Raw genomic sequence first — 16,397 nt, 5'->3', positions numbered from 1 at the left:
AGTAAAAGTAAAGCTAGTATTTTGTGATGGAGTCCATATTGCCTGCTGCCGTGCACACCAAAGTTTTAAAGATCTTGAGCGATCTGTTGGCGCTTGGAGTGATACTTCAACCACCATTTTTAGCTCATTATCAGGAATATTTGACTGACTTCTAGACAGCTTTGTGTTGGCTTAGACCGATTAGCTGCGGCAGCCATCTTATATTGGCTTGACTCCAAAAGTTGTAGTTGTTCACCCACTGAATACCTCCTGAAAGTGTCATTACAAGCCGTCCTGTGGTAATGAGATACTTTGACAAACATGGACCGTTCCATGATCCCCAGCCTTTCATATTAGCGGGTGTTTAACAAACGAAGTCTGTTGTAGGTCAGGTTTTCTGAGAGCGTAAAAGTAGTCTTTGTTAATCCACTCCACCCTTGTTGAAGCAGCATTTTGAGGGGTGTTGGTTTCCTTGTACTTTTCCTACTTTGTACTTTGACGGTTTTGGTCTCTTCCTTTCCTTTAACACAAATATAACAATTATTACTTGAATAAACATATATTCAACAACCCTTGCTGAATTGCTAAAAACTAACTTGTTGGTTACAGTATTCTGGTTGTAGGCTGCTGCATTTTCCTATTTGGTAATTAAATATGACAATTGGTAGTTCTTGTTGTTGTTTAAATATGCCCAATATCAGCCCATTCTTTGGTCCATCTCTAATTCATACCCAGACCTGTGTGTGTACAAAAAAGAAGCTACGATAATTTAACATAATCTGTAATACTGTGAGCTACTATGATCACTGAGTAAGGGCAATACATTTACAAATGACTAGAAATTAAGATGAAAGGGGTTGAGGGTCAAATGTTATAACAAACAGCTTTATTAAAGGTTATATAGGAGTTGGAATTTGATTAAGATTATGGTTTGTAACACTGTCAGAATAAACGAATAGGCAAGTCTATTGGTGCAAAATGGAGATGTTTCTGTATAATGTGAGAGTACCGAGTGACCCATAGTGACTGCTTAGTGTTATACTATTATGCTAATGTGAACTTATAAGATGTAGGGTGGATTTTAGTGCTTTTCTTTATTATGTGAAACACTTATCTGGGATGGGATTTTATTTGTAGAAATAAATTACAAACAAAAAGATGTGTAGTCACTTAACTAAACGCAAACTTTGAATGTTGTCATGCTGAACAAGTTCAGGTGGTTAAATAAAATAATCATGTAAGCTTTCAGATTGTAAGCTTCAATCAGCGAAGAAGATGGCATCAACCATGTGCTGCGTTGGTTGGGTTTTAGCTGCTACAAGAAACTAGAAAATCTTTTTTTTTTTACAATAAAGGCAACCCCTTATGCCACACTCTGTTCCTCGGGGGACGCTCTCCTGCACGTTTTAGACATATTCTTGCTTTAAAACACCTGATTTAATTGGATGACTTGTGGAGAACATGTTGATGAAGTAATTAAACCGTTTGAATCAGGTGTGTTGAAGCAGGAAACGGCGAAAACTTTCAGGACAGTGGCCCTCGCAGCCTGGAGTTTGACGCTCCTGCCTTACACATGCGCGACGTGCAGCATTTGCAGCAAACCTCTAAACAGAAGTTTTTAAATTTCATCTCCAGTCGGCAACAGAAACACACCATAAAGACTAAAGTGCACAACGAGTATGGCACCGCCAATTATATTACTCCTTGAGTATGGCTCCCAGTGGTTCAGTAGGCTGCAGTTTTCTCTTCATTTTTGTCAATAAAAGCCATTGTAAAGGGCAGTTTATACGCTATCCTTGGTGGTGGATTGAGTTGTCACATATAAACCCCTGTCTAAGATGTGCCTCCTAAATAAAGGGTGTTGCTCCTGAGGAAATATTCTCACATTGCAGTATCATAACTAAAAAGTCATGGGGGGGGGTGTATAATTTTACACACGATCACAATTACATAGTTTCAACTTATCGGCTTGACTCAAGAGCAGTTTTTGTAACGTTTGCAAAATTTGCACCTTCTTGGGTGGTGTTCAAGCTTCCAGATGCTCGTAAAAAAGGGACTTGCTTCCAGGCTCTTTCCTGCCACTCGACTGTTTTTTCTAGGCGACACTAAAAGCCTGACTTGGAGAATGAATTCACATCTCTCACTGAAAAGTCTGTTTTTCCTGAGCAGTTTTATTCCATTTATAGTTGTATTTTATCAGTAATTTCGATGCACCCGTTTGGGTGGTTGCACTGGGAGGTAGCATTGAATCCAAACTGGGGTTTGCTTAATCCTAGGTGGCATCTTTAGCCTTTTCCCCTCCCATCTCGATGTGAAGCGTGTAATGGTGACTGAAGTCAACTCTCCACTGAAGGTAGTCACAGAGCTGATTTGCAGAGTAAGTGTGAAGTCAGGTGTGGGCCCCTGAAATGCTCCATTCTAAGCAGGGATAGGGTCTGTTAACAATGACTAAGCGAAAACAAAAACATGTGAGAGGGATTTTGCAAAAGGCCTGTGTATAGTTGCAGAGTCTTGTTTGAATTTTGAACATGTTCAAATAAAATGTACAACAGTTATTTTCCAGAAGTCGTTGTTGTGGGTGTCTTAAACCAGTCTCAATTTAGTTTCCATAAATGCTAGAGCTGAATTTTGACACCTGTGTCGGCGCTCTACTTTTGACAAAAGATCTCCAGCCACAAATTACCAAGTCTAACCACACTGACGATAAAGAATAATTATTTTAAAACAAAAATAGGCAGATTTTTTTTTTTAAATCTTAAAATGTGCTTTGGTAGATTAAATCATAAAACTGGGGGCCGTCGCCAAGGTGGGCACAAAGTGGACCGAGGCGTGTACGATGTGGGTGAAGGTGGGCAGCTAAATCACGTGAATACAGTTCTACGTAAAATGGGCCCGCATTTTTTTAGAAACTGACTGCGCAAAACACGGCCTCTTGGATTGCTGGTCACTTGGCTGCAGCACTCAGAATTCAGTGAGACCATAACTGGAACTTAGTTTTTTGTTTGTTTTTTTCCACAATTTTGAGTCTCCAACTAGTCTCGACCAGCACAATCCTTTCCTAACTGTGCTGTCGCCACTCACTGGTTCTGTGATGCTGGGTTGTTTTTAGCACTCCTCATCTCGGGTCTTTTCCAGACGGCTTCAGTGTTTTTCCATTCATAAACAACCAGAGCTCGTCTTCTCATCTGCTGATTCATGCTGTAAAAGTCTCCGCACAACTGGTGTGTTTCATTTCTTCGACGTTAAAGCTCCTCCAGTGATGATTTCTGTTGAGCCTGATGCCCATTAGACTATTCATGCTTTCACATTAAGTCATTCATCGCTTACAGTGACACATGACTAGACTACAGAGAAAGCCCTGTTAATGGTAAATACTAGAAACTTATAACTCGGTGAAAAAACAAAACTTAATTGACCCTTTTTACTTTTATTGGGTAAGGTAAATTTCATTCTGAACAGTCTTCTTGCACAGCCACATATTTGTATATTAGTTTGTGGTAGAAACTTAGTACTTTGTTTGAATATTTTTTGGTTTTTCTCTTGATCCTTTTTAAAAGAAGCCGCCACGCTGAGGCATGATGTTACTATTGCTTCTTTAGAGTCAAATAGGTGTCTTTGTGGTAACGAATGTCATTTTATTTATCAAATCTGTGTTGTCTTTTTCTTTAGTTTAATTGGTTTTCATTGTGTTTTTTTAAAAAAAGGCTCAAGTTCTCTGTTTAGGTTTCTAAATTATTTATTTGTCCCTCTACGTCTATACCCCTCCCAGTCCACTGCCAGTAAATGGGGAGGTTCGGTTTTCCAGTAAGGGCCTCATTTCCCACCTACTTACTCACTGTTGTTCAGCCCCGGGGGAGGGAATGACACAAGAGAGGGCTTGTCTCTCCTCACCTGTGAGCAGTGAGAAAGACCAGCCATTGTCCATCATCCAGCTCCATGTCCATCACTGTCAAAACTATCCATATGCTTTGTCAAAACTCCTCAGGCCCGGGTTACTCAGACAAGTCTTGCATTTAGCTCATTTCAGCCCAGCAATTAAAAAAGAAAACAAAAAAAAAACCGTCCTGTTTTGCTTCAACTGTTTGGGCCCTCATTTCTGTATTAGAAGAGGCGTGTGGTGTCCCGGGTTGCAAAGTTTTCCTCCAAGTCTGCTTCTTCTAAAATAAATTTAATAATCTGATCCTTTATCTCATCATTATCAAATGACAACGATGTTTGACCTTAAAATGAATGCCCATTGCTGTAACTTTAAAATCTTATTTTAATTTTGATTTTTCCTTGAATCTGTTTTCCGTACTCTGTGATCCTCGCCTTAAATTTAACCAAATTCCTATCAGATGTGTATATTACAGTAACAGAGATTACTTCAAATCGTTGGCTGTCAAGGCAGGTGTAAAGTGGCAGACGACTTGTTTTCGTTCCCACGGACGTCTGGGTGTGAAGTGTCGAAACCTATGAAATTATAAAAAGCAGTGATGTCCAGTCCTGGTCCTGGAGGGCCACCATCCTGCATGTTTCAGATGATTCCCTGCTCTTCAGCAGGTCTTCAAGTTCTGCAGAAACCTGTTAATCATTCAAATCGGGTGTCAGAGCAGCGAAACAACAAAAACATACAGGATGGTGGCCCTCCAGAACCAGGACTAGACACCACTGGTGTAAAATAACCTTTGCTCTCTTGGTGCTTTTGATCACCACCATTTATTGAGCCTAACAAATATTTGAGTTCACGTGTATCTTCAAACTGGAGGTGGACCATTTATCAGTTCGTTCTATTCTTCACTACTGATAAGATGCTTTATAAGCTGTCGAGGGGTTAAATTTGCCTGTTTGACACAAAATACACCTAAGAAAAGAGGCTGTTATAAAGCCAAGATGGTAAAAAATTGGGTGAAGTTGCTGTATTTTCAGCTCAGAGTTTAAACATCACAAATTCACCAGAATTGCATGAAAATTTCTGTTTCTCTTTTACCATTAGCACCAAAATCTATGGTGTGGTCATTAATTTAAGTTCAATAAAATGTAACATGCACCGATTGCTTTTGTTGTTTTTTACAAGTTTATTTGTGTCTTCAGCGGTTACAACCCCCCCCTATCCATCATTCACTGGAAATCTAAAAATAAAGTGCTCCTGCTCAGCGGGCAGCGGTGTTTGTTTAACAGTGTTTGCAGTGCTGTAAAAAAAGTGCAATGTTTAAATAAGGATAATTCATTAATCAGTTTCCTTTTTGGGGATGTATTTGTCTCTGTGGAGGTTGTGCTGAAATGTCTGCAGTTTGCAACCAGTTTTAAAACCAAGAGCGCATCTGAGTCACTTAGAAAACCACTCCATTAAAGACCCGAGTGAGAATTTCAACAAAGGCTGCACAATATGTCCCAAATTATCAACTCGACACCCGCGCAATAAATCACCGATACAAACTGTAAGCCGTCAAATGGACTGTGTCAAAGCTCACAACTCAATTTAATGATCTCAGCTAAAATTCTAAATCACGTTCAAAGTCTTTTGAATGTTGTGAAGATCGAAGAAAACAAAAAATGAGCAAGGAAAATTGGTTTATTGCAACTGATATTGTTATTGCAATATTCAGCTGAAATAATGCATTTTCATATTTTCCTAAAAGGGTATTACAAATATTGCCGTTCTTCAGTACCAGTGTCATAATATTTTGTTATAAAACGTTAAAAACACGGAGAAGTTTAGCTTTAATTAACCCTGTTGAGAACCGTTTGAGTGGGCGTGTGTCCTTCACGGCAGCTGTGGGATGAATGTCAAGTTGATTTGCTTTTGCTTGAATTTTTTTTCTTTTCCCCAGTGTTGTGCACACACGCACAAGAAATGTTAGCCTTCATCTATTGTTAATGCTAATAAGAGTCTCTTACGGATAGGCTGGAAGGGAAAAACGCTGTTTTAGAGCCTAGTTTGTTCCCGACAGAGAGGCAAGAAAACTGTCGGAAAGGAAGCGTTTTCAGGTGGAAGATGAGACGACTCAGGCAGCAAAAGGAGTCGGCTCCACATGGATGATAAAATTCAGGATGTAAGCACACAGGAGCTGGTACATTCGTCTACCTAAGCAGCGATAATGTCACTTTGGCGCATGCAGGCAGGGTGTCCCACGGTGTGCAGCAGAAATGGAAAATTGGATTACATCAGAGAGCACCCACTGCTTGCTGTGGTGCCACGCTCCGGCGTACAAATACATAACGACTAATAATATGTTAATCCCAGCAAAATGTCACTCTGCTCTTTAGATTAAATTGTCCCCATCGCGGACGTTCACGCGCTTCCACGCTTCCACGATCTTATAAACGGCCTTTGTAGGAAGGGATCGGGCGGGTAGGGGGGAGGACAGAAAGGGGCTGCTGGGCAAAGGGTGCCGAAAACGTGTTGTGCTCTGAAGGATTAGGTGAAGTTGAACTAATCAGGTTGACGGGCCCCCGCTAATGCTATTGTATCTCCTCAAGAAGGGCGCAGCCTGTGTAGCTTTAAGGCTGGACGGCGAGATGTTCGAGTCCACTGGGAGGTCCGGGAGTTTGTTTCCCGTCTCGACGGTTCTTCTTTTATTTGTACGCTTTCCACCTCTAGTTCTCTGGCTCTTCAGTGAAAGGGTATCTCTTAAAACACACGTCTGCGCCTGTCTTTGTGATCTCTTCCCCCCTCTTCACTCTCCTCTCTGGAGATTGACTGGTGGAGAATGTTTGGAAGGAAACCTAACCCAACACTGACGCTGATACAAGGCTGGAGGAATTCCAGTAACTCGAGTTTATACCTCCTGGGTTCTCGTTCCCAGTCTCTCCCTCTCTCACCCTCCCTGGGTATTTCCTCTGACTCCTGCCTTTCTCATCGGCTCTCTGTCTGTTTTCTGTCTTGGACAACACGCACGTCAGATACAGAAAATCTCTTAAATATGATTTAGCAGCTGTTGCAGTTTGAAGGGCCCGCGATAACATTTCGTCACCGCTGGAAGTATCTGTGAGAGTGTGTGGCAGCAGCCGTTTTTCAAGAGAATCTCCCATCTGTAGGTAGTTATCCTCCGAAGAGGATTTTTAGTGTGTGTGTGTGTGTTTTCCACACAGGCAGCAGAGTTCGATTAAATGAAGTCAAACTTCCAGGGTTTTAATGTGCAACATGTGCCCAGTAATTAGAGAGCATTCCTTGTTTCCTGTGTGTTTCATGGATACTAAATGGAAGTGTACGTGTGTGTGTCGACGCTTTGATGTCTATTTGAGGACTTTTGGCCATATAAATTTTATGGATGGAAAGGAAGGCATTTATCACATTCTCTCTGACATCGAGATTTAAAACTTAATTCCGAAGCCGGAACTTGGTGCCGCTTCCCACCCGGTGCTCGGGCCCAAATGGGATTTTAATTGGCCATTATTTGACCTCACTTAACTGAATTGTGCTATTAACACATTTTACTTTAAACCTCTTAACCCCACGTGACGGACACTGCACGGCTTCCAGGTATAGGTGGTAAATACCTCTTCAGGCTGGTTATCGTGCAGCTGAAGGGACCGGCGCAAACGCAAGGCTTCATTTTCTCATTGAAAGATTTGTATTATTTAGTCGGTAAGCTTTTAAAGCTTATTTAAATTGTGCATTAAGGCTCGTTTAAGCTCCTAAGCTGTTTATGTTGAAGCTCAAACTCCCCCCAGCATCTGTGGATTTGTAACATGCAACAAACACCTCATCATCATGAAGCTGGGGAGAGAAACTTTATTACCTTTAAATAGACAAACTAGGTTAATTTGTATAAACTGAATGTTTAAATGAATTAGGGATTTTATTTTGGTAGTTTTTACACTTGGAGCAACTGGTATCCTTCAGTTTAGCACCTTCCTTTAGCTCAGACGCTGCTCTTTACTTGAAAACATTTTACATTTAATTAAATCCGCTTCAACTTACCTCCCTGTAGCTTAGTTTGTCACTAAATCTCTCCGTAAAAAACACCTCAATATACAAAATAAAAATGTGATATTATTGTTGAATACTGAGATGACTAGAAGTCGACCAAAATGAGGTTTTCTATGAACAGTTTTAAAAGTCAGGGTAGCAGATGGTGTATTTTTCATTTTATAGAAATAAACACATTGGCTTAACTTTAAGTGTTGTTAAAAAAAGGTTTAAGATAAAAACCGTCCGAGCTCATCTGTGGTACCTCCTATAAATAATGATATCGGTGCAATAATTCACATGTTCTGTCATCATGAGGCTCACAAAACGCCGACGTTGAGAATTTAAGGAAGTGGAGGTCCAGTTGATTTCCAAATATCTATTTTATTTTGTATTTTTTGCCTGCTTTTTGTGCCTGACCTTATTTTAAACCCTCCAGCCTACTTAACCAGGTACCCGATCCTGTTTGGTGTGAAGCTTTAGTGTGTGCACAACAGATTAGTCATCAGATTATTCATCCAAAAATAAGTTGATTTGCTTGGCCATCGTAACGTTTTGTAGTTCAGTTGTGTGGTTTAAAGGTGGAGTAAGCAGTGCCGTGATGGGCGGAGAGGCAGTGAGTGTGTGGGTTGTTTACTCTGCCATCTAAAGGGGGCGGTAACTAAAAATAGCTTGTTTGTGTCTCTGCAGAAACACGTGGTCGTTCATTTATTACATCTCAGTGGCTCCACATTTCATTCACACAGCTTCTCCGATTTATTGATTCTTTCATGAATCAAGCCCCCCCCCCCGGCTGCCCTCCCTGTTCCCCTCCCTCCTCCTTTCTTTATTCATCTCCTTGTCGCTGACGCCCTTCCTTTTCCTCCCCTCCTCCATCTCTCCGAACCAGTCAGGGGCATGCTCACTGAGTAAGGATACCAGCTGACTCCGGTTTGTTTTCTTTTTTTCGCTGCGGCGCCGGCCAATCAGAGCGCCGGCCTGCGGCCACCGCCTCCTAGGCTGAATCAAAACATCAGCAGGCGTGTCTGTGGGTGGTTAGTTCATGGCAGCAGGCCAGTAGGGTTTCCTTGAGAGGGCGGAGCGTGGTGGTGGTGGAGGAGGAGGAGGAAATTCCACAATGAAAGAGAAGAGAGAGGGTTAAAAATGGACGAGAGTTAAAGAATATATGGAAAATGTGAAATTAGGTGTTTTATATTAAATTAGCTCTTTTTGCTGAGCACATAAGGAAAACTCCTATTTTCTAGCCTGGATTTAAGACTTAAAAAAGCTCACAAATAGATTTTTTTCTTTGATCACTCCCTTATTTTCTTTTACATCCTGACCTGATCATTTCCTCATTAACAGATAATTCAGAGTTGCGTTGTCTGGTTAAAGAAATCCTTGTTAGCCCGAGTCACTTTTTCTTTTAAAGGAAATGCAGCTTTTAATTTATTCTCAATAATAACGCTTCATAAAGAGTAAAACGTAGTGTCCTTGTTTTCACTTTACCCTCCCAACACACACTTCTGCCCGAGGTGCAGAGACTGGGTGTGTTCAGGTGGGGCCTTTTAAATCAAATATTTGAGACTTACTCTTTTTTTTCCCCAGCATGACAAAACACCACAATTTTTACAGACATTTCCGATGCATCTATTTCCCCAGTTTTAAGAATGTTTGAATATATACACTCATGTTTTTACTGGAATTAGTGTTCCTAAAGGAGAAGTTTAGCCATATTGAAGCAGGTTTCTGTGTAAAAAGTTATGAAATAATGTTCTACCTGTTAAGAGGAGAAATAGTTTTAAGATAACAGCGAGTCCGAACGCTTATACGATTAGATTCAAGAGATTGAATCTAAAACAACTTAAATTACATGGTTATTTCCATGGAATTTTATGCTTATTTCCAAGAGTAAAAGGAGCCAGCAGCAGCTAGCTGTAGCACCAGATCGTCTCGGGGTTACAGCCTGCAGAAAAGTATGATTCTGTCAAAATTACTAGTGTGAAAATAACAGTTGTGTAAAGCTTTTACATTATGGCATTTTTATGAGCCGCTGTGAAATTTTGAAGACGCTTTAAGATGACATAATCCACTCTGAAAGTGAGGTCATCATTAGGACTAGCCATTAGCTCATCCATCCTGTCAGGCGTGAACGTTGTTTTTTTTCCTAAGTGAGGTAATTCAAGAGGCTATCTGCAACAATAGGATATTTATGACTTGTGCAAACTTTTCCTAGAGGGGAAGCATTTTAGCCCGTTATATTATTAATAAACTTAAATTTTGCAAGTATCTAAATTTTGTCTTTAAAATGATTGAATTTATCTCATTTTATCTGGTGGGTTTTAATGAAATCTAATGCATTCATGTTCAGTGGACCTCTTCTGGCCAATAAAATGTTTAAAAAATGCTGTTTTACAGTCCGTAGGTGTCGAAACCTTAGTTATGGCTGCTTTTAGCAAGTTTTTTTTTCTCCTTTTTTCCATGATATAATGGAAACAACCTTTCATAAATCTGCTCGGGTGCTGACAGCTGACATCAGGCTCCAGGAATGTCTCCTTTGTGGATATTTTTGGTTTTCTGAACTTTCTTGTTTTTCCACAGCCTCTGAAAGGCCTCGCAAGCTTCAGACACAAATGACAAAACCCACTTCACTGTAGATTCGGTCGTTTCTACTGCATAGCTGTAAACAAGACAGATTTATGGATTCTAGCAAAAAATTGTATTGATATGTTAGCTTTTGTACTCTTATAATTTAATTTCAGACATTTCAGTGCTGATTTAGACTGCTGGTCTAACTGCTACACACTGTTGCTGAAAGAAAAATAATACAATCCCAATTAAAAATGCAATTAATGTTAAAAAGCTCTTACTTCTGGTGAGACATGAGCTAATTTAGATTTTAAGTATCTATGTAATTATAATAAAATCACTATAGCCAATAAATGCAATCCTCAAGTCAGGGTTCGTGTGCAAAATGAATATTTCAAAGTGAGGTTCTTTCAGATTCAAATCTTTCAAACTCTGCTGCAACAAAGCGAGTGAATTCCCTCAGACCCCCATCTTGAAGCGGCAGACTTTACAGCTGCTATAAAGATGTTTACAGCCGTGTGTAAAAATTGGTTTTGGCCTCTTTGTGCTGCTTTGGAGTGAGGCGGGCGAAGCGAGCCGCGGGCCTCAGATCACGGCTGGCGCGGACGTGTTCTCGGTTACATCCGTCCTCCAAACGTCATCCCAGGCGGTGACGTCCAGCTGACCGACTCCGGTCTTCGAAATGTAAAAAAGCTTCGGGGGGGGGACTGACACGAAGCAGACTGTGCCTCTGATCAACAGCTTGTTGGAAGCGGTTTTATTCACTCCCAGGCTGTAACCCTGGTTATCTCACTACCAAATAAATAGCTTTATATTTGATCTCATTCATTCATTTACGTCCGAGTGCCTGTCCTCGCTTCGGGAGAGCGAGTCCTGGTCTTTCTGGCACCAGAGTGTGACATTACACGGCTCTGGTCCCCTCCCCCCGCTCGGCTGCGCAGCACGGAGCGACGGCAATGTTGAGTCACTGCCCTCTCCCCCAGTTCTCTGAGGGGAGGAAGGGACGGCGGAAAAGGAGCCGATCCTGCTGCTGTGTGAACACAAAGCCAGGAGACGCACAATTATCAGGACTTTTAGCCACATCGAATTATTTCTTTCCTTTCATACAAGATGAGGCTTGTAATTATCAACAAACATCTCAGAATGTTATAGTCTTATCATGCTAGTTAAGTGGCTCTATCTTTAATTTAATATTTTCAGAACATTAGGAGTTAGTTTTTAGAGTTACTTTTATGCAGGATAATGCAAATTATTACAAAACTGCTCTGAATTGTCTGTTTGTTACCAGTGAAGTAACAAAGTAATTTCTATTTTAATTGGCTTTGTAATAAATTAGATATTTTCACATCATCACAGTTACTTTTTCATTCACTGTTTGTGTCAACATTTTCAAATCACACACAAATACTAACAAAAATGTGGCTGCAACTAAATAAACTTTATTGGATGTTTTTCCTTTAATATCGAGGTATGTTGAGCCTTTAAACGGACCAATAATTTTAAATTTACACTGAAATAAAAACACATTACTAATAGTAATACAGATGAGTTATTTATTATTTTAACAGATGATTCAAGTATTAATAGAAGCTTTATTTTAACGTTTTGTTCGAGAATATAAAAGCAACAATCAAAACTAACGTCCAGAAATATCAATCTTTAATTACGTCAGCAACTCTGGTTCAGAGCTGGATTATGTTGCCGAGTCCATATTGAAATGAATAAATAAGTCTGAGCTGTAGAATAAGATGAGAGAGACAATGAGAAACATCCGGTGCGCTAATGAAACACAATAACTCACTTCCCCCAGCGTGAGCGAGGCCTGCTGCTTCGAGCTTCGCAGCCGGTGACGCAATAACAAATCCACAAAAAAAAAAAAAATGCCATTCAAACACAAACGCACACTGGGGTTTTTTTTTCTTCGTTGATTGCATGTGTGCTGCACTGTAAACGCAATTTATAAATCTCGCAGAATCGGTCGTGCCTGAAGGCCTCCCGGTCCTGAGTGTTTTCTGTGGAATTTACAGCCGCGGCGGCCCGATTCGCATCATCTCGGTGTTTTTCCGTTCCTCGCACGTGCTCGGCCCGCTTTAGTAACGCCTACGAATCCCCCTCGTCTTTAACTCAAATTGCTACATTTCATAATTCACAAACCCTTCTTGTTTGAGGCTGAAGAAATTAAATGACTCTGGGGGTGGGGGGAGGAGGCAGATGACGTGTGCAGGCAGAGAGAAAAAACAGAAGACATATGAGGAGAGCGTGCGTCCCGTGCGAGTCGATAATATTGACCAGCGTTCCAAGATGCCTGTATTATGTAATCTACAGCTTCGCGAGGGAGCGTGTTTCACCTCAAGGACTGCTGGGGTGTTGTCACCTCAGCGGCATCAAACAAGTGAAGAAATCTGCAGAAGATGCAGCTCCGTTAAAAACAGGACTTCGGTGTTTTTAATGAGTCTTATTTTGGTTTATGTTTCCATGCATGAACAGAAACTAAATATGACATAACAAGGTCAATAATTGCTGTTGATTTTCAGATGGTTCATAAAATCTGATGGGGAAAATGGATGTGCGGATTAGGATTTTTTTTTTTTTGCTTTTCTTTGGTCAGTGGTTCTAATTGTATCAGCTGCTGGCTAAAAGTGAATGTGGACGATAAAGTCTTTGCCCGTGTCTCTGTTTCCGAAATGTCTCATGATCGGCTGATTTTTAAAGAATCTTGCCGAAAGTAATTACGGGCTGTTTATCTATAACAAATATGGCCGAATCGGACAAGCGTAGAATCGAAGGGAAGACATTCAGGTGGAAATATAAAAGTGAAAATGCTGCTAAATAACAAAAAAAGGAGAAAATCGAGTAAGATGGCTAAAATATCAGTGATCAAGCAGGGCATCATAAAGGCAGGCAGGCCTTCAAACACACAAGGGTTTTATGAAATTTCTACTAAACTACTAAATTTACCAGCTCTAGTGTAACACTTTGAATATTTATACCTCGAATCATAATTTATCTCTAGTCTGTGATACGCCAAGTCTGGTTCAGTTTAGATTGATTTAGAAACCAAATGAATTTAAGAAAATATTGTCTTTATGACTTTGCAATCATTACCTTTTAACCTTTAGACAAGATATGTGTAAAAAAAAAAATATATTATTATAATTGCAACAGTCTATTTAGAGTTAACTCTGTTGGCAAACTATCATAAACCACTAAACATAATTTAATTTAAAAAAAAAGAAATATTCATTGACTGCACCTCCAGAACTGTTTAACTCTTGAACCCAACCCAACTCAAGATGGCTGCCACAGCTGACGGACCTTTGAATTACAGCCAATGCTGTGTTTTCTATCAGTTTTACCAATAGGGAAATAGCTGAAGTTAGGTGTGGTAGTGGCTTAAAGTCATTCACAACACATACTCTGAGAGCGACATCTCATGATATCACGAGGCCGCACACAATATTTTCAGAGTTCGACTAAATGAAATGCAGCTCCATCATTTCTCAACCCTGGATGACTTTAGTTTAAAACTGGTGTGAAAAGTGGTGGACGAGCGATTTGCATTCTTTTCAGGACTGGCAGGCATTTTTTCTGGCTGGTGCAGAAACCTAAAGTGAACCAACAAAAAAGGGTAATAAAAAAAACAAATTATTATATGACCCTTGATATTTAAAATGATTAAATTACTCAAGTAATCATGTCTAACTCTGTTGAATTTCATAAACAGAGGTGATTTTCACACTTGGCATGTCCCCTCATCAAACTTCATTTGATGCCCCTTCGTCCTTCCGTGGTCCCGATCCTTTCTGGCCGTCCTCGTCCATCTCCCATCTCCCTCCGCTACATTCCTGCCTTTTGTTGCGTGCCCATTCCCCCTGGAATTCGGGAGGTGTCAGCGGGGGAGGGATGGGACAGGAAGGCAGGGGAGACGAGGGCATTGAGTGACAGGATGGTGCAGAGGCCTGTTGTAGAAGCTGGAGCTCAGCAGAAAGAGGGGGGAGGAGGAAGGGGGGGGGGTCCAAAGAGGAGGTTAAGCTAAAGGCAGAAAGGAGGAGGAAGTCAAATAAAGGGGGAGGTGTGTCTCTGTGTGTGTGTGACTCATTAGATTAGACCGCTCCCCAAGGGAACCGCCAATATTGATGGATTGATTGCAGGCCCCTCTCCGTCCACTCCGTCCTCCTGCTATTGGAGGCCATTGATGCGGTGTCTCTTTGGGATATGATGCACAGTGCATATTTAATTAACTTTCCATTACAACCAATCAGCATTCAGACCTGGGTTTTAAAGAAAAGCTGAGTTTTTAGCAGCAAAGGTTAAACAACATCTTTGCATTGTTTATCCTGAGGGACTGGGGCTTGGTTTGGTCAACATTGCTAAATACTGCTTCTGTTATTTAATTTATTATATATCCTGTTTCTGGTTTTCTTGGCTTGAGTTATTTCATGTTTCAGGCCAGGAAAAATTGTCATTATTGGGGCTAAAAACAAACAAAAACAAAAGTCAGAAATTAGCTGACATCTTTTTGCAACACGTGTCCTTAAAAGTCGAACCTGTCCAGAATAGATATTGATCCAGTTTTGCCCTTTTGGTTTCCATTTTCCCCCTCTAGTGGTGTTTGGAAAAAGAAAAGCTCTCCAGGGTGTGGAGAATGTGAGCCTCCCCGGGTAACAACATGCATATGGATGACTCGTGTAGCATTCATGGCCTTTTTCCCTTTTTAATTAGCTCTGTGTTTGTGGAGCTGTGGAACAGGAGAGAGCCAGTCTCGTTTTTTTTGTTTTGTTTTGTTTTTTTTTTTATTTACATGCATCGTTAAAGCACCACAGCTTTGTGAAAAGGTGACTCATTCTTCCACGAAGAGGGTGAATGATTAGGGTGGGATCCCACTGGGCTGCCACTGGTTGAACAGCATTCACGAGGAAGTCTCCGGAAGGGGCTCACGACGTTTGCAGGGGGTTCTCAACGCCCTGGCCACGAGTGGCGGAGGTTTCGCAGTCTTTTGACTTGAGTTTTGAACATGTTCAGTCAATTTTTTCTCTCAGAATGGTCGTCGTGGGCGTCTCCAATCTGTCTTAAGACCGCTAAAGCTGTATTTTCTGTCACGCTGATGATAAATAATTATTAAGAAACGGATTCAAGTCTGCCTGTGTTCATTTCACAATTGTACTCCAGCAGATGAAATCGTAAACGTGGTGGCAGCTGCCGAGGCGGGTATCATGTGGATGCAGGTGGACCACTAAAGAATGTGAAGGGTTAGGAATGCAAGAATGCAGTTTTGTGTGACGTGTGCACAAAAATAGTCTGATTTCCATGGCTTGAAACACTCCGATTCCACTGAGACTGCAACATAAAATTAGTATAAGTAGTCTCGAACAGTGGCAGCCCTGTAAGATACAACATTTAGATACTCCTTCTGGTCCTTTGCTACAACTTCGGACAGCTTGCTGACATCACGTGTTATTTTAATATTAATTTAGAGGTTGTTTCTGCTGTTTTGGATCATTTGTGTACGTATGTTTAGCAGTACACAAATAACGTGGTCTGCATCCTGGTTTTGGTTTATGTCTGACTCATTTCCTTTTTATGTTTGACTCTTCTCAGGTGTTCCTGTTCTTCTGTGAAACCTGCTCGGTGCCAATCTGCAGGGAGTGCAGCGTGGGCCGTCACATGGGCCACACTTTTGTCTACCTGCAGGACGCCGTGCAAGACTGCAGGGCCATCACCATCCAGCTGCTGGCAGACGCCCAGCAGGGACGACAGGCCGTCCAGGTGAGACGAAACCCGAACGGGGGGGCGTTTCTCATCGTGGCAGGAAGCGAAACAATCTGAACCTGCAAACAAAACGCGACCAGCTCGAACTCCTGTAGACTAACATTGATTTCGAACTAATTAAAGGACCCTTACGCAAGACTGACCACCTTCTTAGATAAAGACAGTCTTTATGAAGATTAAAGCAGTC

The 16,397-nt window shown here is 41.1% G+C and overlaps 1 protein-coding gene across 2 annotated transcripts in view; it reads left to right on the top strand.

The window, feature by feature from the left end:
* The window catches only part of trim71 (tripartite motif containing 71, E3 ubiquitin protein ligase), a 34,082-nt gene that overhangs the window by 3,549 nt on the left and 14,136 nt on the right, over positions 1 to 16,397 (top strand). For both annotated transcript variants that reach the window (XM_017420946.2, XM_017420948.3), the window contains one exon: positions 16,040 to 16,207. In XM_017420946.2, the coding sequence (XP_017276435.1) occupies positions 16,040 to 16,207 (168 nt within the window). The remainder of the gene's footprint in view (positions 1 to 16,039; positions 16,208 to 16,397) is intronic.

Source organism: Kryptolebias marmoratus, linkage group LG5, assembly GCF_001649575.2.
Source record: "Kryptolebias marmoratus isolate JLee-2015 linkage group LG5, ASM164957v2, whole genome shotgun sequence".
NCBI classification, from domain to species: Eukaryota; Metazoa; Chordata; class Actinopteri; order Cyprinodontiformes; family Rivulidae; genus Kryptolebias; species Kryptolebias marmoratus.
Note: the sequence above shows the minus strand (reverse complement) of the source record. Positions and strands in the feature narration are given on the sequence as shown.